The sequence below is a fragment of the Muntiacus reevesi genome, chromosome 9 (assembly GCF_963930625.1).
Source record: "Muntiacus reevesi chromosome 9, mMunRee1.1, whole genome shotgun sequence".
NCBI lineage: Eukaryota > Metazoa > Chordata > Mammalia > Artiodactyla > Cervidae > Muntiacus > Muntiacus reevesi.
In genome coordinates, this window is record NC_089257.1 from 42,749,796 (window position 1) to 42,777,091 (window position 27,296).

A 27,296-nucleotide genomic window follows, 5' to 3' on the forward strand; every position below is an offset into this window, starting at 1 on the left:
GTGAAAAGGCTGCTCCAGTGTCTGATAGGAACGAGACTTTTTGTCCAGCCACCATGCCAATTATCCAAACCTGTAAGTCTGTCTGTATGGGGCAGAGTTGGGGGCTTGAGCTTAGGCTCTGTCATTGGAATAACTCAGGCACAATTGGATCATCTCTCAACTCATTTGAGGAACCATGGTCTGGGGGGCCAGGGCCCCCTGAATCTGGTTCCTAGCCCATTGTTGTTGGGCCTGGGGTGGACTCCGAGATTTGGTGGTTAGTGTCTGAGTACAATCCATTTTCCAGCAGCCTCATTGTTTGCAGGTGGGACAGGGTTTCATGGGTGGCTGGGGGTTTGGGTAGGACTTAGTCCAGCATCCCGTTTGGTTATATCTGAAGCAGGGGCTTGGCAGGTTAGGTCCCAGATGGGTGGGCTGAGGTTGATGGGCCAAAGGGGTTGAATTTTTTACTTGGATAGATGCAGCAAATAAAGCATATTTGGCCATTCTTTCCTTTTCTTTTTTTGCTTCTTCCTCCATATTATTGAACATTTTAAAGTCTATTTTTAGGAGATCTCGCCAAGGGGTTTCGGGGCTTTTCTCTAACTGGCATAGTTTTCAACGAATATTGGGGGCTGACTGGCTTATGAACAGGACACGTAGGTACACAAATCTGGCGGGGGTGGAAATAACTAGATTAGTGCATCTTTGGACTGCCTCAGTAAGCCTTAAGAAAGAAAAAGGGCAGGATTTTCATCTTTTTCTTGAGTCACTTCCTGAATCTTATCATAGTTAACATGAATGTGAGAGCTTTTTAGCACTCCTTCTGATAAACAGGTAATCATATGATGCAGGTACCAGATACTGGCATTACCGGCTTGATATATCCACTGTGGCTCAGTTAAAGAGACTGCATCATCAGTCACTGGATTAACCCTGTCTTGGTTATGGAGATGATCAGCATGAGTCTGGGCTGCCTGCCATATCCGTTTCTTTTCATCAGGAGTTAAAGTGGCATTTAGGATGTAATAAAGATCATTCCAAGTTAAATGACAGGCTTGTGTAAGGCAGAGGAATTTTTTTCTGTATCTAGTAGGATTTTCTGAAAAAGATCCCAATTTTTCTTCAATTTGTCTCCTTTCAGAAATTGAGAAAGGCACCTGTGGAGGGCCCAAGAAATGAACCCGTGTAGGGCCCTCAGGTCCTGCTACCTCTCTGAGAGGAAACATGTCTTTGCCCTGGGTCCTGACCAATGGAGGGGGGCAGGCGGTGGAAATCTATTGGGATTTCGGAGTCATCACTTCCTGTTTTGGTGGTGAAAGTGCTAGAGGATGGGGTCTCCTCTCCAAAAGCTTTCTCTCCAGGATAGTAGGGAGGAGGCTCATCTGCCGGGTCAAAATCAGAGGCAGAGGGTTTAGGGGACGTTTTAGGGGCTTTAGATTTGGATTCTTTTGTAATGGGGAGTGGAGAGAGAGCAGAGGAGGATTTGATAAGTAGAACAGCCCTTGTAGAGAGAAGGAGGGCTTCTAAGGTCACAGAAAGCTTGAATATATGGAACCTCTGACCATTTGCAGCTCTGTCTAAAGAAGTTTGTGAGATTTGATAAAATATTGAAATCAAAAGTACCAAATTCAAGGCAGTGGTTTTGGTTATCCAGTTTTTACTGAGGCTAAATTTGAGTGCAAAGTGACACAAGTTTATGAACCTTGAGATCCGTCAAGAGTAGAGGTTTCAGGTTTCATTTTACACAGACCAAGGAGAGCCCCATGGGGTGGATTGGCTTGATCCCATAGCACATGGATAGCAACTGTCCGGTTGAGAGAAAAAGTTGTCACCTAAATTTTGACTGGGCAAAGAGAGAGAGAGAGAGACTATGAAGGAGGGACAGGTATCCCAGAAGTAGCTTCTCAGAGGGCCTTTTGGCTGGAGGGTTCCCTGGGAACCTGGAAAGGATGATAGTCTATGGCGCCCTAGAGTACCATTCGAGCTTACATGGGCTACTGGGGCAGGTGAGAATTCGTGGTGGATGGAGGGAGGTTGAATGGCAAAAGCCCTCTGTCCTGGAGTTGGTCGGTCTCGAGGAAAAGAAACTGTAGAGAAAAGAGGGAGAGAGAGAGAGAGACCAATATTCCTCGGGTTACATGGAAAACCAATAAAGCCCTTACACAGGACTTGTACCACTCATGAACGCACAAGGCATCCTCTCAAGGAGGTTTTGAAAGTCTTGGCAGGAAAGTGTGTGCTTGGCAGGTTTCCACGCTCAGAAGAGCTGGCTGTGGAGAATGAGAGGGAACCTCAAACTCCCAGGTTTTGGCACCAAAAAATGTAGGGTAAGGGAATCAGAGAAGGCGAGGTTCAGTAAAGAACAACACTGGCCATTAGAGGAACAGATCACCTTTAATGAGGCGAGAAGGGGCAGCAGTCAGATTGGTGAGCCGCTGCACTAACGCAAGAAAAGCGTAAGTATATGTGGGCATACGTGTGGAAACCTACTGTCTTAAGGAGGCCTGTTCTCCAAGGTTGTTCGGAGGAGTAGTTAGCTCTTAATTGGCTGGGGCAGGGAATTCTGAGATTGGCCTGAGATTTGGACCCGCTGGGAGCTAGGCATAATCAACCTTAAGGTCCTTTCTTTTTTTTTCCTTTGGGTGAGAGAGTTATTTGTTTTGCTTAGAATGGTGGGGAGGACCTGGAGGAGAGTTTTAACTCCAGGCTATGTTGAGCTCTGTAACTTTCCTTCACACTCAATGTGTGTTCTGGAAAAAAAGGACAAATGAGGAATTCTGGTTTGTCAGGAGTTCTCCAGAGCAGGATACTGGAGTGGGTAGCTGTTCCCTTCTCCAGGGGATCTTCCCAACCCAGGGACCAAACCCAGGTGTTCTGCATTACAAGCAGATTCTATACCATCTAAGCCACCAGGAAAGCCCAAGAATACTGGAATGGGTAGCCTATGCCTTCTCAATGGGATCTTCCTGAACCAGGAATCTAACCAGGAGCTACCAAGGAAGCCCACATTTTTATTACTTCCTCCAAATACTTATTGTGTGCAAATGAAAGAATGTTGAACAATAACATCATATATTATGGTTTTACCCAGAGTATACTTCACAATGTATTGTAAATAGGGGACTTCTCAGATGGCTCAGTGATAAAGAATCTGCTTGCTAATGCAAGACATGGAACATGGGCAATGCAGGCTCAATCACTAGGTCAAGAAGATTCCCTGAAGGAGGAAATAGGAACCCACTCCAGTAGTCTTGCCTGGAGGTTTCCATGAACAGAGGAGCCTGGCAGGCTATGCAGTCCATGGGGTCACAAAGACGTGGACATGGCTGAACACACACATCACAACCATGCTATAAACAATTTTTGTAAAATCTTTTATTTGAAATTCTATTTTTCAGTGGTTTTTACATTCTTTTAAGCTATCTTATCCTAGAAATCTATTGTTGCAGCCATATATTTTTTGACTAGCATGGATTTTTGTTGTCTTTTTCTTCATATTTTAACATTTGGGAGGTTAAATCTATGCCTGTCCATTTTTCTTCTTCTTCTGCTTTTTTTTAAATGCATTCTTGAGGGAGAATACTCTCAGTTGTACAACAATTCTAAATTAATTTTTAAATCACGTTGCAACATTCCTCAGATTATTCAGAATTAAGTCAAGTGAACTGGGGAAAAATCAACATATTCAATATTTGTTTAATCTTTCCATCAAGGCATGTGTTTTTTGTGTCCATTCACTCAAGCTTACTTCTAAGTAAGTATCTGATAAGGGGTTCATCCCCAAAACATTAAGAAGCTCCTACAGTAGCTAACAACAAAGACAAAATCATGTCTGATAATCTCATTTTACTATGTGCTAAGGAGTTAAATGGAAGTTTCTCCAAAGAGGATATACAAATGGCCAACAGGTATATATATATATATATATATAAATGATCAATGTCATTAGTCATCAGGAAAATGCATATCGAACCCACAAAGATATTATTACACATCTGTCGAGATGACTATTAAATAATAATAAAAATAACAATAACAACAAAAGACAGCAAATGTTGGTAAGGATGTCACTCATTGGCATGCAGTTTTTTGGAAAGTAAAACAGTGCAATGGTGATGGAAAGAGTATGGAGTTCCTACAAAATTAAACTTTTGTAGAAATTCTGCAAAATTAAGAAAAAATCTGCAAAATTAAAACTAGGACTACTTTTCATATAGTCCTGGGGAAAAGAATAATTTGACCATTGTGACAGGGTATCCGAGGTAATAAGTAATTTTTTCCATGATAATTCAAGTTAAAAATGAATAAAAGAAACACATGGAACAAAATGAGGGATTGATTTTAAGACACATATTCGTGGATTAAAAGAAAAAAATTGAGCTTTTTTTTTTTTTTCTTTTGGTTAAACCACAACTCAGTAATAACTTGCCAAAACCTATTGTCTTTGGTCTTAACTAGTGCCAGGCTGTCATCAAATATCTGGTGGAAGAAATCCTAAGAGTTGATTCCTGCCCCAAAGGAAGTTTTAAAGGTTGTCAAAGCATTTTGAAAACCCCAATTTGTGGAGTATTAGTAAATATTGAGTAACATTTTTCCTTTCCTTGTGCCTGTGGCTTAAAATTTTTTTCCCAATAGCATTCTGCCAAGCCTCCATCTAATCTGTTTGGTTTTGATTGAATAGATGACAGGATTGAGCATGGGAGGCACAAAGAGAAAAATGAGGGACATAACTGTGTACACCAACTGGGGGACCCGCCTACCAAAACGGGCAGTCATGGACACACCAATCCTGGGCACGTAGAAGATGAGCACAGCACACAGATGTGACACACACGTGTTGAGGGTCTTTAACCGTTCCTCCCGAGATGCAAAGGTAAGAACAGAGCGCAGGATGAGCACGTATGAGAAGAGAATGAGTGCAGAGTCCAGGCCGAAGGTAAACATGACAATGATGAGACCAAAAATACTGTTGATGGTGATGTCACCACAAGGAAGGTGAATGAGATCTGAATGAAGGCAGTAGGCATGGGACAGTACATTGGCCTTGCAGAAGGGCAACCTCTTCAGAAGGAAAGGCAGTGGGAAAATCAAACAGAAGCTGCGGATGATGACCCACAAGCCCATGCGTATAACACGGGAATCTGTGAGCATGGTGGTGTAGTACAGTGGGTTACAAATGGCCACATAGCGGTCAAAACTCATAACCAGAAGGACCCCTGATTCCATTACAGTGAAGAAGTGGATAAAGAACATTTGAGCCATGCAAGAACCAAAACTGATTGTCCTTAACTGGAAGCAAAATGTGGCAAGCACGGTGGGCAGTGTGGAGAAAGACACACCTAGATCATTAACTGAGAGTAGGGACAGGAAGTAGTACATAGGCTGATGCAAACTCTGCTCCTCCTTGACAATGAAAAGGATAAGGGCATTGCCCATGATGGAGACAATGTAGAGGGTACCGAGGAGGAAGAACATCCAGTGTTGGGAGTTCTCCAGCTCTGGGAGCCCTGTCAGGGTGAAGGTTGGCAACTCTGAGCTGTTCCGGAGGATACCTCCCAATCTGGGGGGACTTGAACTGTAGGACAACCACCTGTAGAGAAGATAGACGTACAATTTATTCATGACCTATTTTAAGTCTCTCTTATGCCATCCAGACCTTTATTTGTAGCTTCATCAGTTTTGTTTACCACATCACTCCTTGCCCCTCATGCTCCCCATGGTTTCTAGAACTGCCTAAGTGTTTTCAGAAGGTTATCCAGCTGACACAACAGGTCACATTATGTTCCTCTTTACCTGTGCCTATCTCCACCATGCTCTTCCCCACATTCAAAACTATGAACTTGTTATCAATCTACAGGCAGCACTTTGTTTGAGACTACTTCCTGGACTGTTCTGAGCATTCCAATTACTCATTAAGCTTTAAACTTTTTCTCTTTTCACTCTCTCACTCTACTGACTCTACTGATAAGTAATGTCTGCTCATTATCATGACTCTCCACCTTCCTTACTTCTACACTGTCTCCCAGTTCTGTCTTGCATTTATCCAGACAGAGGATCAATGGACAGGAAGATATAAGTTCACAGAGACAATCTTCCAGACATACATCAAAATGCACTAGGACTCCCTTATATCCACTCACCTGTTCATTCTTCAATCTACCTTATGGCATTCATTTTCACCATGAATAACTTATTATACTAAAATATTTTCTTAATAATTTCTTTCAGATCTAAATAGAACCTGAAAGTCACCTGTCTAATAATCAGTTCTCTTATCCATGGCTATACAGATAATGGGCTCTTATCTGTGTTTTCCATCTCTTTGAATAATACTATTATTATGACTAAGTTTGAGATGCAAAATTCAAAGATCACATTTCCAAGTTCTTTCATTTTTTTGTTCTTTCTGTTGTTCAGTCACTAAGTCGTGTCCCATTCTTTGAGACCAATGGCATGCAGCATGCCAGACTCCCCCGTTCTTCACCATCACTTCGAGTTTGCTGAAATTCATGTCTATTGAGTTGGTGATGCCATCCAACCACCTCATCCTCTGTCACCCTCTTCTCCTTTTGCCTTCAATCTTTCCCAGCATCAGGTTTTTGTCAATGAGTTGTCTCTTCACATTCAGTTGCCAAAGGATTGGAGATTCAGCTTCAACATCAGTCCTTCCAAGTAATATTCAGGACTGATTAGCTTTAGGATGGACTGCTTTGATTTCCTTGCTGTCCAGGGGACTCGCAACAGTCTTCTCCACAATCTGAAAGCATCAGTTCATTCAGCACTCAGCCTTCTTTATGGTCCAGCTCACATCAATACATGACTACTGGAAAAATCATAGTTTTGGCTGACAGACTTTTGTTGGCAAACTGATGTCTCTGCTTTTTAATACCTTGTCTAGGTTTGTCATAGCTTTTCTTCCAAGGAGCAAGCATCTTTTAATTTCAAGGCTGCAGTCACCATTCACAGTGATTTTGGAGCCAAGGAAAATAAAGTCTGTCACTGTTTTCACTTTTCCCCATCTATTTGCCATGAAGTGATGGGATCAGATGCTATGATCTTTGTTTTTTAAAGTTTAGTTTTAAACCATCTTTTTCATTGTCCTCTTTCACCATTATCAAGAGGCTCTTTAGTTCTTGCAGCTTCTATATTAAATGGGATAAGATAAAGGAAGCAATGACCCAGCTCCCTCTGCCAGCAATTTTGCCCATTTGTTTCTGCTTGTAGTCTCACACTTCAGATCCAAGACATCACATTTTTATACCATAACATCTTATTTTAGTGAACCCCATGGCTCTATTTCATTCTCTATTCTGGTTAGGATAGTGTTTCCAGAGGGCTGATCTGAAAGTGGCACTTTTTTTAGTAGAAACCGTGAATGCCCATTCATTACCAAACAGTTCAATCCAAACTACAAGCCTAGAAATAAAGGTTGTCTGTGATCAGTACTAAATCAATATTCCTGTTCTCAGTTCTCAACATTATCCTTCCTTGTACCTCAAACACCCATATAAGTCGACTTGTTGTTACTCAAACGTCAACTACAGCTCCTCAAATCCCAGTTTCCCAGAATGTGTCAACATACCTTTTCATTCCACCTTCCATGTTCCAGGATCAATGATGCCCTCCTCCTCCATGAAATTCTGACTGGTCACTGCAGTGGAGGTAACTGCTCCCCTCTCCTCACACTGTCATAAGCGGTAGATTTATATCTCCATTTGTGCCTGTTTCTCTGCCTGTTCTGCATTAGAGCTTCCTATTACGGAGTTATGATAGTTCCTGTTGAATTATGAAATGTATACACCTTCTGACTCACCAGTTCCAGGAGATCAACACTGACACTTATACACTGTTTCAGTCCCGCTGTGCTCAGTGCAAGCCCCAACACAGGAGATGCACTCAGAAAGTCACTGATTCAACAGGATTTTGATTCTCTTTGTTTGTAAATCCGAAGGTTTAAGAAACTTTGCAAACAGGGTAGTGAAGATTCAAAAGTAAGCTGTTTTGAAAAACCTTTAGGACCAAATACTTTGCAAATCTGAGTTCTAGACCTGCTCTAAATCCGCTCTTCTTGCCTTTACTTTGCTTTTGCTCCTCCACCTGCATTAGGACTCCTCTATCCTTTCTTCTCAGGATGCCTTCTTTTACCCCATTCCACTTACATAAAATTGTTTGCTTTTCCTATCTGCAAGCTCATCCTAAGTTATTTTGTTTGCCTCTGCACGCAATATGCAGATATCCTTGATTTGGAGGTTGTTTTTTTTTTTTTTTTTTTTTTTTTAAGCACTACTTAGGGTCTTGCCAAGGGTCTTCAAAAGCAATCAATGTCTTCTTAAAACCCTCTGCCCATACTCATTTATTCTGAGAAAAGAGCAGTGGAGTGAGGGGTAATTATTCATATGAAGACATCTACATCCAAACTACAGCCTAATAAGGAAGAATCCCTGCAGAAAAAGGAATATATGACATGGAAACCACGGCAACATTTCAGAAAACAAGAGTAACAAATGGAAAAGAGAGAACTATAAAGTGATTCTTTAAAGTGGAAATATGCAGCAGAATAATTTAAAAGCCTGACTCTTCTAGGCACAACCTTTCTCTATTTATATTGTCATATTATAACACTCAGAATTTCTAAGCTAGTCAGAGTGCCTCAGAGCCTGAGCCTTGAGTGTCTGACACTTCACTTTACCTACCTGAAAGATCTGTGTCCAGAGGCTGCAGGGGAAGGAAGGGCAGTTGTGGGAGCCCTGCCCATACCCCCACCTCATGTGCCAACTCCCTGGCCTGAGCAGTATAAGGCTGTATACAGGACGTCCCTTGAGCATAGATCAGCTCAGCAGCCCAGGACTGCTGGGAATATGGAGCATCTGCAGTGCCCCTCCCTCTCGGACTTGGTAGTTCATTGCTCAGAGGGGTATTTAGCAACAGAATGATCAGAAGTAGAAGTGACATGCAGGAATATTGTATCTAGCCCTCATTTTATAGAAGAGGTCATTAAAACTTAGAAAGAAAAAGAGTTATTGCAATTTTCTACAGCTTGTTAGTGGCAGAATACTTAAACCTACATCTTCTAAGACAGTTGATGGCCTTTCCACCCTATAATTATGACCAATACCCACAAGAAATGCTGTGTCCTATCTGTGTCCTAGGCAGATATTATTGTTATCTATATTATGCACATAGGGAAACTGAGGCACAGTGAATTAAGTAAATTTTTCAAAGTCACAAAATATATAAGTGACAGGACTAACATTTGAACATAGGTGCTCTGAACCTTTATGCTGTATGGCCATACTGTGAGTTCAAACGGGACGTGCCTCTATTTCCTTCTCCATGAATTCTTTCTTAGCTTAACATGGGACTGGCACACCAGGGGTGCTCTGTGAACAGTCACTGAATGAGCAGATTTGTCACTTGGTATCTCCCAGATCTCCAGTCAAACTAAGAACATGGATGTTACACATGTTTAGCCAGAGAAGGCAATACACATAAAGGACAAGAATTGCAACATTTTTCAAAGCAGCACCACTGATTGAAATCACACCAACTTGGATTTGGAAATCAGACTTCCTGAGTTTGCCTCCTGTCCTTCACTAACTAGCTATGTGATCCTGGTTGATCAATCTATACTGTGCATCTCAGGGTCTTCCCCTCTAAAGCAAGAAGAATAACTTAACTAGTTCGTGGGCTTGAGGATAAGACTTAATGAGTGTTAACAATAAGATATGTAATAAAATAACCCTTGAACCTTGACTGTCACATAATAAGCTATCAAGAAAGGTTATGCTTTTATACATTGCAGCTGGTAAAATGAGCATGGTCTGTGCTGTGCTTAGGCTACTCTGAATGACTAATTTAGTTAGTGCAGTTGAATAATGAGACTCTGTGCCCTGAGGCCTGACAATGAGGCCTGCAACAGTTGGATGTACTGTCATTATGTTTGAAACTAATTACCCTTTGACTGCAGAGTAGGTTTCTGGTGAATTTGGATAAACAGAGCCAAAGTTTGAGGTGTTTCCTCAAACAGGGAAGACGAGTCACCTGAGGCCCAGAATCAGGCCCCATAGACAGAGACATGGGCCCGTCACAGACCACAGCCACATCTGAAAGGGAATAGCTCTCCCAGGATAGAACCATTTATCACTTGAGAGGAGTATGTGGCAAGCACCTTGGTAGGATGTCAGCAGGGGCACAAACCTTCAGAGTTCTCCCTTATGAGGTTCACCTTCTATAACTCTCAAGGTATTTTTATTTGCCTCCTTTCCTCTCTCTCTCTCTCCTTACCCCTTCACTCTGGCTCTGATTATACCAAAACATGTGTACATTCTATGGCAAAGTGGACAACACAGATAAATAAATAATAAATCTTCTCAATGCTCACTAACCTGAAACAACTATTAATATTTGTTTTACATGTTCCAAATACTTTTTTGATGGAAATATATAAATGTTTAACAACAATATTATATAATAGAATTTTTACCAACAAAATATCTTGACAGTACGTTATAAAAACTTTTCATAAAATATTTTATTTAAAATATCACTGTACAGTGGTTTATACATTCTTCTAAGCTATCCTATCCTAAAACTACTGTTGCAGCCAGATCTCCCTTTTTGATTAGTAATGTTTTTTTTTTTTCTTCATGTTTTAATATTTGGGAGGTGAAAATGAAACTCGCTTCAGCTGTGTCTGACTCTTTGAAACCCCATGGACTATACAGTCTATGGAATTTTCCAGGACAGAATGCTGGAGTGGGAAGTCTTTCCCTTCTCCAGGGGATCCTCCCAACCCAGGAATAAAACCCAGGTCTCCTGCATTGCAGGCAGATTTTTTATCAGCTGAGCCACAAAGAAAGCCCATTTGGGAAATCTACCTTAATTGTGTCTCATTTTTTTTTCTTCTTTTTTAGAAATGGTGGTGGTGTGTAATCTCTGTTTTACAAGAGTTCTAAATTAATGTTTAAATTACATTGTAGTACCCAGATTATTCAGAATTAAGTCAAATTTACTAGGGCAGCAGAAATTTTACTTTCAGTATCTTTCCACCAAGGCACATGCTTTTGTGTCCATTCACTCAATTTTACTGCTAAGTAAACATCTGAGAAGGGGTTCACCTCCCAAACATGTGATGAGCTCCTACAGTAGCAAAAACAAAAACAGAAACACACCTGGTAGTCACACTTTACCATGCACTGAGGAGTTGAATGGAAATTTTTCAAAAAAAAACATACAAAGGTCAACATAGCAAAGTATAGGAAAGAAAACGCTCAGTGTCACTGATCACCAGGAAAATGCATGTTTAAATCATGTGCCTGCATGTCTGCATCTGTGCTCAATCACTTCAGTCGTGTCTGACTCTGCGGCCCTATGAACTGTAGCCCACCAGGCTCTTTGGTCCATGGGATTCTCCAGGCAAGAATACTGGAGTGGGCTGCCATTTCCCCCTGCAGGGGATTTTCCCCAGCTAGGAACTGAACCAACATCTCTTGTTGTTCCTGCATTACAGGCGGATTCTTACTGCAGAGCCACCAGAGGTGTTTGGTGGCTCTGTGAAAGCACAATGACTATTAAACACAACAACAGAGATAGGAGGTGTTGATGAGGCTGTCAGACCCTTGCACAGTGGTGTTGGAAATGCAAAATAATGCAACTGCTGTGGAAAGGAGTATGAACATTCTACAAAGAATAAAAAATTGAACTACCTTTGACATAGACTTGGGGAAAAAGGCTCACTAACCGTTATAACAGTGGTCCCATTGTAATTAGTAATATTCTCTGTGATGATTTCCGCTAACCATGGATAACAGAAACACATTGTGATAAAAAGAAGGAGTAATTATCAGGATGTGCTTGTTGGGATTAAAAAAGAAAACTGAACAACGATTTTTCTAACTTACAACTCAGTGTACCTCGCCAAAACGTTTTGGCAGGTCTTAATTAGTGCAAGGTCATCATACATCTGGAGGCAGAAATACGAAAAGTAAGTTTAAAAAGTTGTCAAAACAGGTTATGGACACTTCAATTCATGGAGTAATAGTAAATATTCTTTGAGGTTTGAAATCTTTATATGTTTCTGGTTTAAAACTTGGTTCCCACTAGCATTTGACTAAGCTGCCTTCTAATCTCTTTGGTTTTGATGGAATAGATGACAGGGTTGAGCATGGGAGGCACAAAGAGATAAATGAAGGACAAGATTGTGTGCACAAATCGGGGGGCATGTCTTCCATAGCGGGCAGACATGGACACACCAACCATGGGCACATAGAAGATGAGCACAGCACACAGACGTGACACACACGTGTTGAGGGTCTTTAACTGTTCCTCCTGAGATGCAATAGCAAGTACAGAGTGCAGGATGAGTACATAGGAGAAGAGAATGAGTGCAGCATCCAGGCCAAATGTAGACATGACAACGAAGAGACCAAAAATATTGTTGATGGTGACATCACCACAGGAAAGGTGAATGAGATCTGAATGAAGGCAGTAGGCATGGGACAGTACATTAGCCTTGCAGAAGGGCAATCTCTTCAGAAGGAAAGGCAGTGGAAAAACCATGCAGAAACTGCGGGTGATTACCCACAAGCCCATGTGTACAACACGGGAAATTCTGAGCATGGTGGTGTAGCGCAGAGGGTTACAGATGGCCACATAGCGGTCAAAACTCATAACCAGCAGGACCCCTGACTCCATCAAAGAGAAGAAGTGGATAAAGAAGATTTGAGCCATGCAGGAATCAAAGCTGATCTTCCTTAAGTGGGAACAAAATGTGGCAAGCACTGTGGGCAGTGTGGAGAAAGATACACCTAGATCATTAACTGAGAGCAGGGACAGGAAGTAGTACATAGGCTGATGCAAACTCTGCTCCTCCTTGACAATGAAAAGGATAAGTCCATTGCCCACAATAGAGACAATGTAGAGAGTACCGAGGAGCAAGAGCATCCAGTGTTGGGAGTTCTCCAGCTCTGGGAGCCCTGTCAGGGTGAAAGTTGGCAACCCTGAGCTGTTGTAAAGGACACCTCCCATGCTGGGAGGAGTGGTATTGTAGGACTTGAACTGGAGGAACACCACCTGTAGAGAAGACAGAAGCACAGTTTACTCATCACCTTTTTTCTCCCTTATGCCATCCAGACCGTTACTCAATAGCTTAATCAAGTTTGTTTACCATATCACTCCTTGCCCCTCCTGCTCCCCATGGTTTCTGGAATTGTCTAAGTGTTTGCAGGTGATCCAGCTGGCTCAACAGGTCACATTACCTTCCTCTGGACCTTTGCCTATCTCCGCCATGCTCTTCCTCACATTTAAAGCTAGGAACTTGTTATCAATCTATAGGCATCACTTTGTTCAAGACCTAAGGCATCATTCTCCTGATGACTACTTCCTTAACTGTTCTGAACATTCCAATTACTTATCAAGGTGTAAATTTTTTATCTTTCCATTCTCACACTCTACTGAATATCTGCTGCTTATCATGACTCCCCAGCTCTCTTACTCATGTTTAGTCTCCCAGTTCTTCCTTCCATCCCTTCAGTTAGGATGTAGATGAATAGAAAGATACCTGTCCATAGCAATAACCTTCCAGACTTTAATCAAGACGCATTAGATGTCTCCTCTTTATCTTTTCATCCTTCTATCCATTTATCCTATGACATTAAATTTTCTGCACGAATGACTTAGTATACTGGAAGTCTTTTCTTAATAATTTCCTTCAAACTGAATTGTTTCCAGCTCCTGAAAACCACAAGATTAATAATCAGTTCTGTATATAGTGGATCTGGTTCTTATCTGTGTTCTCCAGTTCTTTGAATAATACTGTAATTGTGCCTGAGACTAAGACTCAGAAATCCAAACTTTATATTGTTTCTGTCTTTCCTTTACCTACTACATTAAATTAGAGCACAGTCAATGAAAATACTGAACCCTAAGTGCATCTGCCAGCACTTTTCTGCAGTTCCTTCCACTTAACCTTCTTATACTTTGCATCCAAGACATCACATTTGTATGCCCATAATAATGCCCTCTTAATGAATCTCCTGCCTCTATATCATTGTCTAATCTGGAATAGGTCTAATATTTTCTAAAGGCAGCTCTGCAAATGGGACTATTCCGATTAGAAAGTTTGAACACCCCTTCACTACCAAAGTGTCAAAACCAAACTCACAAGTCTCGAGTTAAAGGCCCTGTGTAGTCCAATACTAGATCAATATTTTTGGTCTCAATTCTCAGAATTTCCTACTTGTATCTCAAGCACCCAGACTGATTATCCATATTAATATAGCAATACTCTTTGCTATTATTCAAACATTAACTACAGCTCCCAGCCTCTTGCGTTTCCAGAATGTCTGAACATATCTATTTAACCCATCTTCTGGGGCTGAGGATCAATGACGCCCTCCTCCTCCATGAAAATCTGAATGGTCATTGCAGTGGAGATAACTGATCTCTTCTCTTTAACACTCACATAAGCTGTAGATTTGCAACTCTTTTTTTGCTTATTTCTGCCTGTTCTACAGTAGAGCTTCCTATTACGGAGTTAGGATAGTTTCTATTGAATTATGAAACTTATCTCCCCTTCTGACTCACCAGCTCCAAGAGATCCACACTGACACTCATTCATTGCTTCAGTCCCTGCTGTGCTCAGTGCAAGGTCAAACACAGGAGAGGCACTCACAAAGTCACTGATCCCACAGGATTTTGATTCTCTTTGTTTGTAAATTGGAAGAGCTGAGGAATTTTGCTAATGGGGTTGTGAAACTCCAAAAGTAAACTACTGTGAAAAGCCTTAAGACCAGGTCTAAATCCATACCTCCAGGCTTTCATCTAGCTTTGTCCCTCCACCTGTATTAGGACTCCTATATCCTTTTATGTCAGGGCTCATTTCTCCCCCCATTATGCATTCTTAAAATCTCTTTGTTTTTCCAATATGCAAGCTCTTCCTAAACATTTCTGTTTGCCTCTGTATGCAATATGCAATACCCCTGATTTGGAGATTTTTTTTTAAGCACTAAATAGAGTCTTGCCAAGTGGCATCCAAAGCAGCCAGTGTCTTTTTATAGACTCCCTCCGCCACCCCACACCAGTTTGTTCTGAGACTTGGGTAAGAGTGCTTATTTATTGCAGAATATCTACCTCCAAACTACAGCCAATTGGAGTATCCCTTCAGTTAAATGAATGTCTGAATCTGAAAGCAACAGAAGATTTCAGAGAACAAGAGCACTAAATAGAACATATAGAACCAGGAAAGGGAAAATATGCAGAAAAATTTAAAAAAAAAAACAAAAACAGAAACACCTGACTCCTATAGGGACAGCCTTTCTGTCTTCAGATTGTCATAACACTCAGGATTTCTAAGCTGAGTCAGAGTGCCTTAGTGCCTGAGTCTGGAGTGTGTGATACTCCACGCTACCTACCTCAGAGAGTTCGTGGAGGGGCAGAGGAAGCAAGAGCAGTTGTGGGGGCTCTGCCCATACCACCTGCATCCTCTGCCTACTCCCTGGGCTGGGCAATATAAGGCTGAACCCAGGAAGTCCCTTGAGTATTTATCAGCTCAGGAGCTCATGGACTGCTGGGAATATGAAGCATCTGCAGTGTTCTTTCTTCTCTGACTTAATAGTTTGTTGCTTACATGGGTATGTAGGAATAGTAATGACCAGAACTGGAAATGACATGCAAGGATATTGTACTCAATTGCTCATTTTATAAAAGAGATCATTAGAGCCTAGAAAGGAAAAGAGGCATCTCAATTTTATACAGCTTTTTAATGGCAGAACATGTAAAACGAGGACTTCTAGGTTAGTTTATGGCCTTTCCACTTTACAACTATGATCAACACCTACAAGAAATGCTGTAGCCTATGAAAAGTGCTTAAAACACATGTAAGTTAGGCATTTGGATTTATTAGATCTTGTGAAATTCTGTACTGATTATCCTTGAAGTTGACCCCAAGCATGATAAGAAGCACTGGTTCACTGTGACTGCCCACACACATTGCATAATTATAGGTCAAATTATAAAAAGCATTTGGCTTAATTAAGAAAGTGTTAATGTATACAGCTGCCTTCTTCACAAATATTTATTGGACACCTACTAGGGTGACAACACAACTAATGAGGATTAACTGATAAGATTTGAGCTCACTGTACCTGAGCTTCAGTCCACTTGCCTTGATAAAGTTTCTAACATACATGCAGCCTCAATTCTTCACCTATAAAATAGATTATAATTATACTTTAGTCACAGACTGATTAGGGTGAATAAGCAACAGAAAATAGGCAAAGGCATTTAACCTGTTGGCTGCCATATAACACTTAATAGATGGTGACCAAAATACCAAAGCTCCAGTATTTTGGTCACCTGATGCAAACAGCTGACTCACTGGAAAAGTTCCTGATGCTGGGAAAGACTGAATGCAAAAGAAGAGGATATCAGAGGATGAGATATTTGGATGGCATCACCAATAATATGGACATAAACTTAGGCAAACTTCCAGAGATGATGAGGGACAAAGTCACCTGGTGTGCTACAGTCCATGGGGTCACAGAGTAGGACATGGCTAGGTGACTGCACAACATGTGGTTATTTACATCCTAAACATTTTAAAGAAGATGTACATGTATATGATGGAATATTGCTCGAAATAAAAAGGAACAAGCTAATGCAGTTTGCAGCAACACGGGTTGACCTAGAGTGTGTCATACTGAGTGAAGTACGTCAGACAGAGAAGGAGAAATATCATATGACATTCCTTGTATGTGGACTCTACACAGTGATACACATGAACTTACAAAATAGAAAGAGACAGACTTAGGGAACAAACTTACGGTGGCCAGGGGGAAAGGGATAATTAGGGAATTTGGGATGGGTATGTACACACTGCTATATTTAAAATGGATAACCAACATGGGCCTATTGTATAGTACATGGAACTCTGGTCAATGTTATGTGGCAGGCTGGATGGGAGGGCAGTTTGGGGGAGAATGGATACATGTGTATGTAAGGCTGAGTCCCTTTTCTATCCACCTGAAACTATCACAACATTGTTAATTGGCTATACTGCAACACAAAATAAAAAGCTTAAAAATAAAATATAATACAACAAGAAATTCAAACATTATGTTCTGAAACTAAAACCACTGGGAGTGGGTATTAAGCTAAGTATACCAAACAGTAAGTTATTGAATAACTTAAATAGTTCAGTTCTAGGAAGATACTGGCAGATATACCTAGAAGGGATAGTGATTAGTGGCAGGAAATGCATACTTGAACCAGATCAGGGAGGGTGTTAAGGGATTGGGTTTAGAAAGAAATTTTCATATACTTAATACTGATCTGAAACTAAACTGGAGGAAATGTAATAGCTTCTCAACAATCCCAGTCATACATAGGTCAGATCAAGGGACTTAGCAGATCACCTAACATATCCCTAGATTTTCTCATAGTCACACTGATTGTCATGGAAAAAGGTCAGGAACCACCCAAACCCGAATCAATAGGAATGAATTTATGTGCATTCTCTATTGTTCATTTTTCATTGGTCATTTTCTTTAATTTTCTTAAATAAAAGGAAAAGATGCTTCATTTTATTTATGACAAGGTCACAATTCCTACCCTACAGGTCTACAGTAGGTATATGTTAACAAAAGTAACTGTAAATCAAGTCATTCGTTTAGCATTAGACACAAATATATTCCTGGGAATGTACAGATGAATCATTACAATAATTCATAGTCAGGTCTGGGAGACTCCTAAGGAAACATTTATAATATCTCAGTGAAAGCAATAATAATAGAAACAAGGAGATTTTAGGGAAAAACAAAGGAAGGGACTCTGCAATATTCTAGGGCAATCAGAAGAGATAGCTAGGTGCATATAATAGCTCTCCTGATTTTCAAAGAATGGACAAATATTTTTAAAGTAAATGCATTTCCATACAAATTGTGAAATACTTTGTTCTAGTTCTGTGAAAAATACCGTTGGTAGCTTGATAGGGATTGGCATTGAATCTATAGATTGCTTTGGGTAGAATAGCCATTTTGATAATATTGATTCTTCCGATCCATGAACACGGTATATTTCTCCATCTGTTTGTGTCCTCTTTGATTTCTTTCATTAGTGTTTTATAGTTTTCTATGCATAGGTCTTTTGTTTCTTTAGGTAGATATACTCCTAAGTATTTTATTCTTTTTGTTGCAATGGTGAATGGTATTGTTTCCTTAATTTCTCTTTCTGTTTTTTCATTGTTAGTATATAGGAATGCAAGGGATTTCTGTGTGTTAATTTTATATCCTGCAACTTTACTATATTCATTGATTAGCTCTAGTAATTTTCTGGAAGAGTCTTTAGGGTTTTCTATGTAGAGGATCATGTCATCTGCAAACAGCGAGAGTTTCACTTCTTCTTTTCCTATTTGGATTCCTTTTACTTCTTTTTCTGCTCTGATTGCTGTAGCCAAAACTTCCATTCAAAACTATGTTGAATAGTAACAGTGAGAGTGGGCACCCTTGTCTTGTTCCTGATTTCAGAGGAAATGCTTTCAATTTTTCACCATTGAGGGTGATACTTGCTGTGGGTTTGTCATATATAGCTTTTATTATATTGAGATATGGTCCTTCTATTCCTGCTTTCTGGAGAGTTTTAATCATAAATGAGTGTACCCCAATGTTCATTGCAGCACTGTTTATAATAGCCAAGACATGGAAGCAACCTAGATGCCCATCAGCAGATGAATGGATAAGGAAGCTGTGGTACATATACACCATGGAATATTACTCAGCTGTTAAAAAGAATTCATTTGAATCAGTTCTAATGAGATGGATGAAACTGGAGCCCATTATACAGAGTGAAGTAAGCCAGAAAGATAAAGAACATTACAGCATACTAACACATATATATGGAATTTTGAAAGATGGTAATGATAACCCTGTATGCAAAACAGAAAAAGAGACACAGAAGTACAGAACAGACTTTTGAACTCTGTGGGAGAAGGTGAGGGTGGGATGTTTTGAAAGAACAGCATGTATATTATCTATGGTGAAACAGATCACCAGCCCAGGTGGGAGGCATGAGACAAGTGCTCGAGCCTGGTGCACTGGCAGAACCCAGAGGAGTCGGGGGGAGAGGGAGGTGGGAGGGGGGATCGGGTTGGGGAATACGTGTAACTCTATGGCTGATTCATATAAATGTATGAGAAAACCCACTGAAATGTTGTGAAATAATTAGCCTCCAACTAATAAAAAAAAATTAAAAAAATAAATAAATAAAGTAAATGCAGTAGGAGGAATATCAAAGGATGTCAAAACATGGCAGATGTAAAAGCATGAACACAGGTATGAAACCTTAAAAGGAAACACTGGAGAAGAGTGGGTGTAGAATTGTGTAGCTATATATTCAAAAAGGCAAGAGGTTAAATAACCCTCCATAGAACCCAGATCCTATATAGTAAAATCTCTTATGACCTATACTCCTCCAATATGAGGGTCCAGAAGGCTGTCCAACAACCAGCACCAATGGAGAAAATGTCTTCTCTTTCTGCTCCATAAAGTTAATATTGTGGCATTTGCTTCCAGTGGCTCAAGCAGACACCTAGACGAGATGGACCCTGGACCCACTTCCACCTCATAAAAGATGAGTTACCCTAATCTTTCTTAAAGAGACTAGGTAAAATTCATCTTATAGCTTTAAAAGAATGGAATATTAAACCAATCAAACTCCATGAACAATGGAGGTTAAATAATAGGAAGAGGCTAAAGAAGCCCAAGGGCTTCCTCTGGTAGCTCAGATGATAAAGAATCTGCCTGTAATGTGGGAGACCTGGGTTTGATCCCTGGATAGGGAAGATCCCCTGGAGAAGGGAATGGCCACCCACTCCAATATTCTTGCCTGGAGAATCCCATGGACAGAGGAGCCTGCTGGGCTACAGTCCATGAGGTCACAGAGTTGGACATGACTGAGTGACTAAGCAACAGCTGCGAAGAACCCCAAAGCTCTCTTCAGATGCATCTGACGACCTGGCTCAGCAGAGCCCCGTGATGGTGAGCCTGTCACTGTAACCCCAGTTCACACCAGCGAAACTGGAACAGAGTCTGAGCCTTTTCTCCATGCTGGAAAGCTACAAATCCAGGCAGAGCCATGAACTTCCTTCTTAATGTGCTAAATAGATAAAGACTGTCACCGGCAACCAACTGCTGTTCCTCTTTCAGATAATGCCCATTTCTAAAGTCAAGGGAAGGATACTGAGTATCTTAATTTATAGAATGTGATGTGGAAAACATTAGCCCAGAAGTTCCCAAACAGCTTTTCACAGGTCCCTAAGTGAGCCAAATTGTTGCTTTCAAATCCCTTGGATTTAAAGAAGCAAAAAAACACTGGCACAGAAAACATATCGTCCACTTCTTATGGCAGCAACTTCTTTGTAAGTCATATTTGTAACAGAGCCAAAGTCACTATATCACAACATTCTTTCAAAGAATATTTATTGAAGAACCTATTAAAGGTAGGACACAGTATTAGCACTCTATTAATCTATGGATATACACTCTATAGTATATAAAATCTGAGCACTATAAAAATATATGATACATTTATGACATGTTTGACAATTTCAAGTACAATTAATTTTTTATTCACTCTATTCAGACTATAATGCATATAGTATATAGATAATAAACAATATGATCTTTATATAAAATTGTTCTTTAATGAGATTATGATCAGTTTGAGAGTAAAACATTGTACCATATGATGATTCAGTGAAGCATAAAGAGATGGTTGGTATGCAAATATAATCATTTATGAACCCATTCCTCAACTACTGTGTATGTTAGATATGTTTCAAGCCTTTTGTTAGAGACTGAAGAGTACAAAGATAAATAAAACAGCCCCTGCCCAGAAATTGCTTACAATTTAGTTGAGGAGACAAAGTACTCAATCAAGCTGATATGACTAAAGTACATTTCACGTACAAAGGAGACAGAAAGCAGGTATGGAATAGGCCTACTCTGGATTCAAGAAAAGCTGAGACAAAATTCCTCTTCAGACTATAGCTGATGCACATGATATTTTGAAGTCAAACATTGAATTTCACATTGATTCTTGCTGAATACAAGTAAAGAATCAATAAGTCACGTGTATTATTAGAAAAATTTTAAAGCAATTCATTTCATGTACTTAAAACAAGCATGTTAGGTAGATGAATCAGAGATCTTGTTTTACAGATGAGGAAATTAAGACTGAGTTTAGTTCACTTACAAGAAGTCACCTCTTTGGATGGGTTAAGTAACCTTACTGTGGTGAAGATTTCACAATGCGTATGTGCAGCAAATCATCACATTTTGCACCTTGAACTTACAGCAGGTATATGTCAATTACATCTCAATAAAGCAGGGGGGATACAAGAATATGTCACCTTTCATTTGCATTTCTCTCTATGGAGGAAATTATGGCTCACAGAAGGAGAGGAAATATTTCCAAACATGAGATTCTGACTTCAGGAAATTCATTAATAATCCATATTTTCATCTGTTAATTTTTTCACTCTTGATTTCTTTCTGCTATTCATTCATTATTGATTATTCATCCATTATTTTCATTTATTATTTTATATCGATGTCGCATCATCAGACGCTGTTTGAATGAAGGCTCTATAGTGGTCAAGTGTGGATGGGCTAAGTTTTTGACACAATTGCTCCTTCAGGGAGCTCAGATTTCTTGAGGGGAAGCAGATAGATATTAAAGAGTAGGAGAAAGTTTCAGGAGAGATATAAACAAAGAGTCATTAAGCACAATGGACAGTTAAGTTCAGTTCAGTTCAGTCACTCAGTTGTGTCCGACTATTTGCAACCCCATGAACGGCAGCACGCCAGGCCTCCCTTTCCAACCCAATTACTGGAGTCTACCCAAACCCATGTCCATCGAGTTGCTGATGCCATCCATCATGCCATCCAACCATCTCATCCTCTGCATCCCCTTTTCCTCCTGCCCTCAATCTTTCCCAGAATCAGGGTCTTTTCCAATGTGTCAGCTCTTCGCATCAGGTGGCCAAAGTATTGTACTTTCATCTTCAACATCAGTCCTTCCAATGAACACCCAGGACTGATCTCCTTTAGGATGGACTGGTTGCATCCCCTCCCAGTCTAAGGGACCCTCAAGAGTGTTCTCCAACACCACAGTTCAAAAGCATCAATTCTTTGTCGCTCAACTTTCTTTATACTCCAACTCTCACATCCATACATATTATAGCCTTGACTAGACAGACCTTTGTTGGCAAAGTAATGTCTCTGCTTTTTAATATGCTGTCTAGGTTAGTCACAACTTTCATTCCAAGGAGTAAGCGTTTTTAAATTTCATGGCTGCAATCACCATCTGCAGTGACTTTGGAGCCCAGAAAAATAAAGTCAGCCATTGTTTCCATTGTTTCCCCATCTATGTGCCATGAAATGATGGGACTGGATGCCATGACCTTAGTTTTCTGAATGTTGAGCTTTAAGCCAACTTTCTCACTCTCCTCTTTCACTTTCATCAAGAGGCTCTTTAGTTATTCTTCACTTTCTGCCACAAGGGTGGTGTCATCTGCATATCTGTGTTTATTGATATTTCTCCCGGCAATCTTGATTCCAGCTTGTGCCTCTTCCAGCCCAGAGTTTCTCATGATGTACTCTGCATATAAGTTAAATAAGCAGGGTGACAATATACAGCCTTGACATACTCCTTTTCCTATTTGCAACCAGTCTGTTGTTCCATGTCCAGTTCTAACTGTTGCTTCCTGACCTGCATACAGGTTTCTCAGGAGACAGGTCAGGTGATCTGGTATTCCCATCTGTTCCAGATATTCCATACTTTATTGTGATCCACACAATCAAAGGCTTTTGCATAGTCAATAAAGGAGAAATAGATGTTTTTCTGGAACTCCTTGCTTTTTCAATGATCCAACAGATGTTGGCAATTTGATCTCTGCTTCCTTTACCTTTTCTAAAACCAGCTCGAACATCAGGAAGTTCTTCGTTTACGTATTACTGAAGCCTGGGTTGGAGAATTTTAAGCATTACTTTACAAGCGTGTGAGATGAGTGCAATTATGGGGTAGTTTGAGCATTCTTTGGCATTGTCTTTCTTTGGGATTGGAATGAAAACTGAATTTATCCAGTCCTGTGGACACTGCTGAGCTTTCCAAGTTTGCTGGCATATTCAGTGCAACACTTTCACAGCATCATCATGCAGGATTTGACAGGGTCTAATGCCTACATATTTCAGCTCCCATGTGAAAAGAACATGCCCAGGAATCCTAAAATCTAATTTTGACTACTTAAATATTGTAGCATTGTATTAGGGTGCTTCAGATAAACAGAATCAATAGAATATGTGTGTAACTAGATATCTTAAATTTATTATAATGAATTGACTCTCACAATTACAGAGACCAAGAAGTCCTGACCCAGGAAAGTCAATGGCATAGTTCCTGTCCAAATTTGGAGGTTTGAGAATCTGGAGAGCCAATAGTGTAAGTTTCAGTTCAAATCTGAGACCGAAGGCAGGAGAAGACTAATGTCCCAATCCAAAGACATTCAGACAGAGATTCCTTTCCTATATACTCCACTTTTTATTCTATTCAGGAGTTCAGCAGTTTGCATAAGGCCCAACTATACTAGGGATCAAATCCAACATCAAATCCTTCAGGGCTTCTAGAGAAGCCAAACAGTCAGGACCTGACCCTGAAGAGCAACTTGAAAAGCCTGTGCTGAATCTCCTTTGCCCTAATGGAGGAGATGATGGGATTGAGCATGGGAGGCACAAAGAGGTAGATAAGAGACATGAAGTTGTGGACAGCATGGGGCAGGCCAGCACCAAAGTGGTGCACAATGGACACACTCACCACAGGCACGTAGAAGATGAGCACCGCAAGGACATGGGACACACATGTGTTGAGTGTGTTGAGGCAATCCCCTGGGGAGACAATGGCTAGCACGGATTGAGAGATAAGTACACAAGAGAGAAGAATGAGGGCTGAGTCCAGCCCAAAGGTGAAAAGCACAATGGACAGTCCATAGTGGCTATTGAGGGAGACATCAGTGCATGCCAGCTTGATCATATCCACGTGAAGGCAGTAGGCATGGGAAAGGATGTTCCAGGGGTGGTAGAAAGGTAGTCTGTGCAGCAGCAGTGGGAAGACCAGGATGAGGACAAAGCTTCCTAGGACAGTACACTGGCCCATGGCCACAATGCGGGCATGGGTGAACACAGTGGCATAGTGCAGTGGATTGCAGATGGCCACGTAGTGATCGAAGCTCATGGCCAGAAGGATGCCAGACTCTGTCCAAGAGAAGAGGTGGATGAAAAACATCTGGGCTAAGCAGACAGTAAAGGCAGTCACCCGGGCCCAGAAGCAGAGGGCAGCCAGCACAGTCGGCAGTGTGCAAAAGGACACCCCCAAGTCGTTGACAGACAATGGGGCCAAGAAGTAGTACATGGGCTGGTGCAGACTCGGCTCCTCTTTAACAATGAGGAGGATCCGGGTGTTTCCCACAATGGTGATGGCATAGAGCAGAAGGAGAGGGAAAGATAGGGAGGATCCTGCAGCTTCATTCCTGGGAAGCCCATCAAGATACAGATGGGAGCATCAGAGATATTGATCTTGAAGTTGCTCATGAGAGGCTGGGGACAACTGTCATTAGCCAGTATGACTTTTTGGAGAAATTACATCATATGTCTAAGACTACTACTGTTTCCAGAGAGGAAAAGAAACATGTTCATAAATTATAATTATTCAATAATTTTATTCATACAATACACTGGGAGGATGACCAGGAGGTCATGAAATGCTAGCAGCTGAGAAAAAGAGGTCTTTCTTAGACTCTTTCAGAAAAGAGTCAATGAGTACTCAGGGTGGTTGACTAGCTCTTTAAGTCTTACTGGTAGTCTTCTAGTTGACTTTCTTATGATCAGTATCACAGCTCCTCTGCAAATGTCCCCAAATTTCATAGCCAAGACCTTAGATACCTTCTAAGAGATGTAAACACTTATATCCAGCCTGACAGACAAGGAACCAAGGGTGCAAGGAAGGAAAAGGAATTGCTCCAGGTTTTCTTGGGAAGCAGTTACATGACTAGAGCTGTAATATAGTGATTCAGTTCCCATCCTGAGGTGACTTTGTGATTCAGAGTCCCACATTTCACCCTGGAAGCATACATGAAGGAAGCCTGGGAAGTCAGCATGTCTGACTTTCATCATAATTGTGTTAGTAAAGCACATAGAATCAGAACACACTGGGTTTGATTTCTGATGCTTTCACTTATTAGCTGTATGACATTAGGTACATTTCTTAAACTCTCTTCTGCAGTTTCTCTATTTTTTAGATAAAGATAAAATAGAGTTGCCCTATGCATATGCATACATGCTATACAAGATAAAAGCAGAGAGAAGAAAAAAAACTTGAACTTGGAACATGTCCCATCCATAGTCAGAATTATACAAGTACTGCTATTATTATAATTTAACATCATTTTTAGATGGAAAATAAATTATATCATATGTTTTCTTCAACAAAATTCATGGAATATATTTACATTAAACTTAAATATGCATTTTTAAATCACATATTATCACATAATAAATTATGGTAGAGCCAAACAAAAGTAAATTGTAAAAGTTTAAGAAAAAATAGGAGAGAAAAAATTATAACATTAAAATCATCCAGTCCATTATCTTATTTTTTCTATGAGTGGTTAAAAAGAGCAATCTTCAATTTCCACAAAAGATCATAATTTTTTCATCTCACAGACATTCAAACTTCAACAATAATAGATGATGAGTAATGTTTCCTTGAATCAGGATCAAATGAGGTTTTGAGAAGTGGTGCTAAAAGGGTAACCAAAGCATCTTGCATGTTTTCCTTTTGTCTCTCACACAGAGGAGTTTCAACTATCTGGGGAAGAAACTACATTTAAGAATACTTAATAATATTTCTGTGACATGTGCAAAACCCTTTAATACACTGTGATAAGTGACTGGCTATCCATTTTGGAAGTTGTTAGTTCCCCTGTGCCTCTCATGGATAATTTCTAACACTTATGTGTAATTACCCACCACTGATTACTTCATTATTTTAAGTGACCCCTGGGGAAAACTTTGCTTTTTCTCTTCCAGAAGCTCGGTATCACATCAATAAACAATCAGATTCGAAATCAGAGAGAAATTCTCTATCAGTTCGGTCAGTGTCCAGGACAAAATGATCAGGGAATTACTGCTGAAGAATGGGGATGCTGAGTTGCTGCATTGGGTTTGAAGAAGTAGGGAGGATGAGCCAGATAATCCCTGGGAAACCTGTACAATGTACTGACCTCTCATTAGTACACATAGAGAAACTGTCAATGAGGACTTCAGAGGAGACATTCTTAAGGACATGCATGGGTCACCCACTTCTTGAGCACCTCACTCTTGAGTTCCACTTATCATGTCCCATGTTCTACCATGAGGAAGTCTAGAATTGCCCTAACTAAAAACCTCTTGCTCCAGAATAAGGCCCGTTCTGGTACCTCTTTCCTGTCCTAATTAGGGATGTTGCTTGAGTTCAGCAAGTGCTCTTCTCTGTTCATTAATATTTTTTCCTCAATGTTCATGCAAAATGGAAAGTGGGCGCAGAAGATGGAGAAAGAATTGATAGAGAGAGAAGGATTAAAGGGCAGGAGGAAAGACAGAGAGTGAGGAAGAGGCAGAGAAAGGGGATGAATATAGGAGAACTCCATGGAAAAGGGACAGGTTGGGTGAGAGAAAGAAAGTATAAGACCAGTGATGGGATTTTAGGGAGACACTGGCTGGAAAATTAAACCTGGAGAGAGAGAAGGAAGAGAAAAGAAAAAAGAAGACAGAAGAACAGTGATAGGGAAATGCCCCAACTGGACCTTGATGCTCCAAGATGATTGGGCTATGTTTTCTCCAAGTGAGGGCAAAGTTGCAGAAGAGGCTACACACACCACATTTTTTTTTTCCCAGTGGGATTTGTCATACATTGATATAAATCAGCCATAGAGTTACACGTATTCCCCATCCCGGTCCCCCATCCCACCTTCCTCTCCACCTGATTCCTCTGGGTCTTCCCAGCCCACCAGGCCCGAGCACTTAACTCATGCCTCCCACCTGGGCTGGTGGTCTGTTTCACCATGGATAATATACATGTTGTTCTTTCGAAACATCCCACCCTCACCTTCTCCCACAGAGTTCAAAAGTCTGTTCTGTACTTCTGCGTCTCTTCTTCTGCCCTGCATATAGGGCCATCGTTACCATCTTTATAAATTCAGTATATATATGTTAGTATACTGTAATGTT

At 40.6% G+C, this 27,296-nt stretch overlaps 2 protein-coding genes across 2 annotated transcripts; both read right to left on the reverse strand.

Moving 5' to 3' along the window:
* Positions 1–1,648: 1,648 nt before the first annotated feature.
* LOC136174505 (olfactory receptor 51I1-like) lies at positions 1,649–7,584 on the reverse strand. The gene is made up of 3 exons (XM_065944685.1): positions 7,565–7,584; positions 4,723–5,572; positions 1,649–1,684 (listed from the first exon to the last, which is right to left on the reverse strand). The coding sequence occupies exons 1-3, from the start codon at positions 7,582–7,584 to the stop codon at positions 1,649–1,651; spliced, it is 906 nt and encodes a 301-aa protein (XP_065800757.1).
* A 4,479-nt stretch (positions 7,585–12,063) lies between these two features.
* LOC136174755 (olfactory receptor 51I2-like) lies at positions 12,064–13,008 on the reverse strand. The gene has a single exon (XM_065944952.1). It carries the CDS (start codon positions 13,006–13,008, stop codon positions 12,064–12,066), a length of 945 nt encoding a protein of 314 aa, XP_065801024.1.
* Between the last annotated feature and the right edge of the window lie 14,288 nt (positions 13,009–27,296).

What these genes read in the sequence shown, in the direction of transcription:
- LOC136174505 (XM_065944685.1), bottom strand. Translation starts at nt 7,584, where the DNA reads ATGGAAGGTGGAATGAAAAG. An exon ending in ATGGAAGGTGGAATGAAAAG is followed by an intron (nt 5,573 to 7,564) that starts GTATGTTGACAC and finishes TCTTCTCTACAG; the next exon opens with GTGGTTGTCCTACAGTTCAA. An exon ending in GTAGGCGGGTCCCCCAGTTG is followed by an intron (nt 1,685 to 4,722) that starts GTGTACACAGTT and finishes ACGGATCTCAAG; the next exon opens with GTTCATAAACTTGTGTCACT.
- LOC136174755 (XM_065944952.1), bottom strand. Translation starts at nt 13,008, where the DNA reads ATGGGAGGTGTCCTTTACAACAGCTCAGGGTTGCCAACTTTCACCCTG.